Here is a 2,759-nt window from a genome sequence, read left to right as displayed (position 1 = left end):
ATATTACATAATGTTTTCTGAAAAATAATTAGAAATTAAGAAATGTATTATATACATTTGCATATTTTTCCAAATATTTTTTAGATATATTTTATGTACTATGATATTTTATGTATTTTATCTAAATATATACAATTAATAATGAATTTCATATACACACATATACATGTATAATATTACATAATTGTGCAACATACATTTCATAGAAAGATATATAGAAATGTAGAAATTTCCACATCCAAATTTCCAGAGATTTTAAAAATAAATCTTAGGATGACTTCAGGTCGAATTTGGCTTTGTGTGGGATCTCATTACCGTATCATTCATTATCACAGCATTAATACGACTCCAGTGCATTAGGATACGCAGACACGTGTTATATAAAAGGACCGTTTGTCTTCTTGAAGATCTGTGATGATTTTTATTTTATAGCTTCATTTGTATATCTCAAGACAATGCCTCCGATATGGTTGAATTACGCCGCTAATGATTCTGAGACACATACCTATTCTAGGACAAGGGTGGAGGTTTTGTCTCACTAGTTTAGCCCTCAGGCACATTTGGTAATTAAACCGACTCGAGAGAAATGAGGAAGCGTGCAATGGAATAAATAGCAGTTAATCATACCGCAGAGCTTCTGTAAGGAGCGCTCAGAGTAAGACTGTCTGTCACAGCCTCTCCCGGCACCGCTGGTCTCCAGCTCCACCGTGGTCCTGATCCACGACACCGACCCCGCACACGTCTCCAGGTGCATCTTGGGAAATAACAGCTTACTGCCCGTCCCCGGTTCGTAGTCAACCAGCTTGCTCCAGCCTGGAAAGAAAGAAAGTTAGGTAACGTTTCGATAAGTAGCTGAAATATTAGAAAGAGCGATAATGTCACTGAGCTGGAGAATGAAGATATTGAGGTCACGGTGTTTTCCAGACTTTCCACACAATTAACCATCGGTTTTCTCTGACGTGACGTGCATTTTAATACACCTTCTTTTCACAAAAATATTCACAAAAGCAGTTAAAACTGGGAGTTTTAGTTGTTCATTTAAGTAAATATCGTTAGCAAATGGCATGAAAAAAAATTAAAAAGGCAATTGTCTAACAATTTTGTCTAACAATTCAGACTTTTTTCTTAGAAAAGTGACATATAAATAAGCAGTTGCTAGTTATAAAGTCAGAATTGCAAGTTATAAACGCACAGTTATGAGAAATATAATCGCGTCATATAAAATCATATCAGTTTTCCCTTTTATAACTCGCAATTGTGGATTTATATATTATAATTCAGAGAAAAATTGCGACTTTATATCACACAGTTGGGTGTTCGCAAAGAGCTTGATTGATCAGACCAATGAGAACGCTTATATTATGTGCCGCTGTTGCAAAAAAGGACATTTTCATAAGTTTCACATTGTATTGTTGGCTCGGAAAATATGTAATGCCCAGAAGCCGCCGCAGTATCCCTTCTAGCCTTTTCCACCAATCAGACAGAAGAGTGGATTAACTTCGGCAGACTTTATATTATATCTTTTTCATTTGATGCTTTATGTAAATATGAATAGACGATCGGTTCATGTATTTGAACTGGGGCAATACAGTGATCTGTCACAATGCATTAAACAGCCACACATCGTTTGTGGCTCACGGCAACGGTAACTAAGGAGGGCGGGTCTTTGCGAACGGTCAATTATGAGTTATAATGTCAGAATTCGGAGATATAAAGTCTCAACTTGTGACTTTATCTTTGCCACTTACAAGTTTATGTGTTACAAGTAAAAAATAAAATATATATATTCTATAATATAGAACCTGCAGTCTCAGAAAAAAAAGAGGAAAAATTGTACCTTTAATGATATAGCAGCTTAACACTGGCTCAAACTGTCACCTTTGTATCTTCTTTAGCCCTAAATGGAGCATTTAGAGTATTCTTTATAGTACTATTGTTAACCCTTTAAAGAAGGTACCATGTTATAAGCTGTTTTACCCCAATGTATAAACATGTACTTTTTGATCGGCTCTAGATAAATCATTATAGACCGCTGTATTAGAGTCAACGTGAAGCACAGTTCATAACAATTTTACTTCCATAATCTGATGTGATACAAGATATTTAAAAAGAAAAATGTCCTTATTAAGCATCGAAACAACTGCACACAGGTCGGGGCGGAAAGATATCCAACAGATGCTAGATTTGTACCCTTGACAGCTGTTTTGTTTCATATTTCAGCATTGCATTGTCACAAAACTCTCACTCATGGTAATAGGCGGTTGTTAACGGGTAAAAAGACGTTCTGTGAAAAAATAAATAAAGTCTCGTCTAGACCTTTTTAGCATAATTGTATTTAGTTTGCTTAAATATGTCAAAGTAAAGTTTACTCAATTTGTGTTGGGACTACATTAATAATTGGTTGACCCATGAGCTGATTATTAGTTCCTATACTCTCAGAAATAAAGGTACAAAAGCTGTCACTGGGGTAGTACCTTTACAAAAAGTACACTTTTGTGCCTATTAGGTTAAAATATGCATATTTTAAGTACTAATATGCACCTTTAANAGTATAGCATGCTTTGGCTGTTTGGTAATGTTAAAAGCTCCTGTTTAAAAGGCCAGGATGGACTAGAGTTTTTGTTGTTGAAGTTTTCATGGTTATAATTAGTTGGGTCAGGTTGTAGGATGGTTTAGAAATGATTTTGGTGTTTGTTATGTCATTTAATCAACATAACTGTGCTAATTTCAGCGCAGTAAAAATGTCTGCAATTAAAAAA

The 2,759-nt window shown here is 35.0% G+C and overlaps 1 protein-coding gene across 1 annotated transcript in view; it reads right to left on the bottom strand.

Annotated features, from left to right (window-relative positions):
* The window catches only part of clstn2b (calsyntenin 2b), a 171,645-nt gene that overhangs the window by 163,141 nt on the left and 5,745 nt on the right, over positions 1–2,759 (bottom strand). The window contains exon 5 of the mRNA XM_043258551.1: positions 628–813. Coding sequence (XP_043114486.1) covers positions 628–813 — 186 coding nt within the window. The remainder of the gene's footprint in view (positions 1–627; positions 814–2,759) is intronic.

Source organism: Puntigrus tetrazona, chromosome 15 (assembly GCF_018831695.1).
Source record: "Puntigrus tetrazona isolate hp1 chromosome 15, ASM1883169v1, whole genome shotgun sequence".
NCBI lineage: Eukaryota > Metazoa > Chordata > Actinopteri > Cypriniformes > Cyprinidae > Puntigrus > Puntigrus tetrazona.
This window is presented reverse-complemented; position numbering and strand designations above follow the sequence as displayed.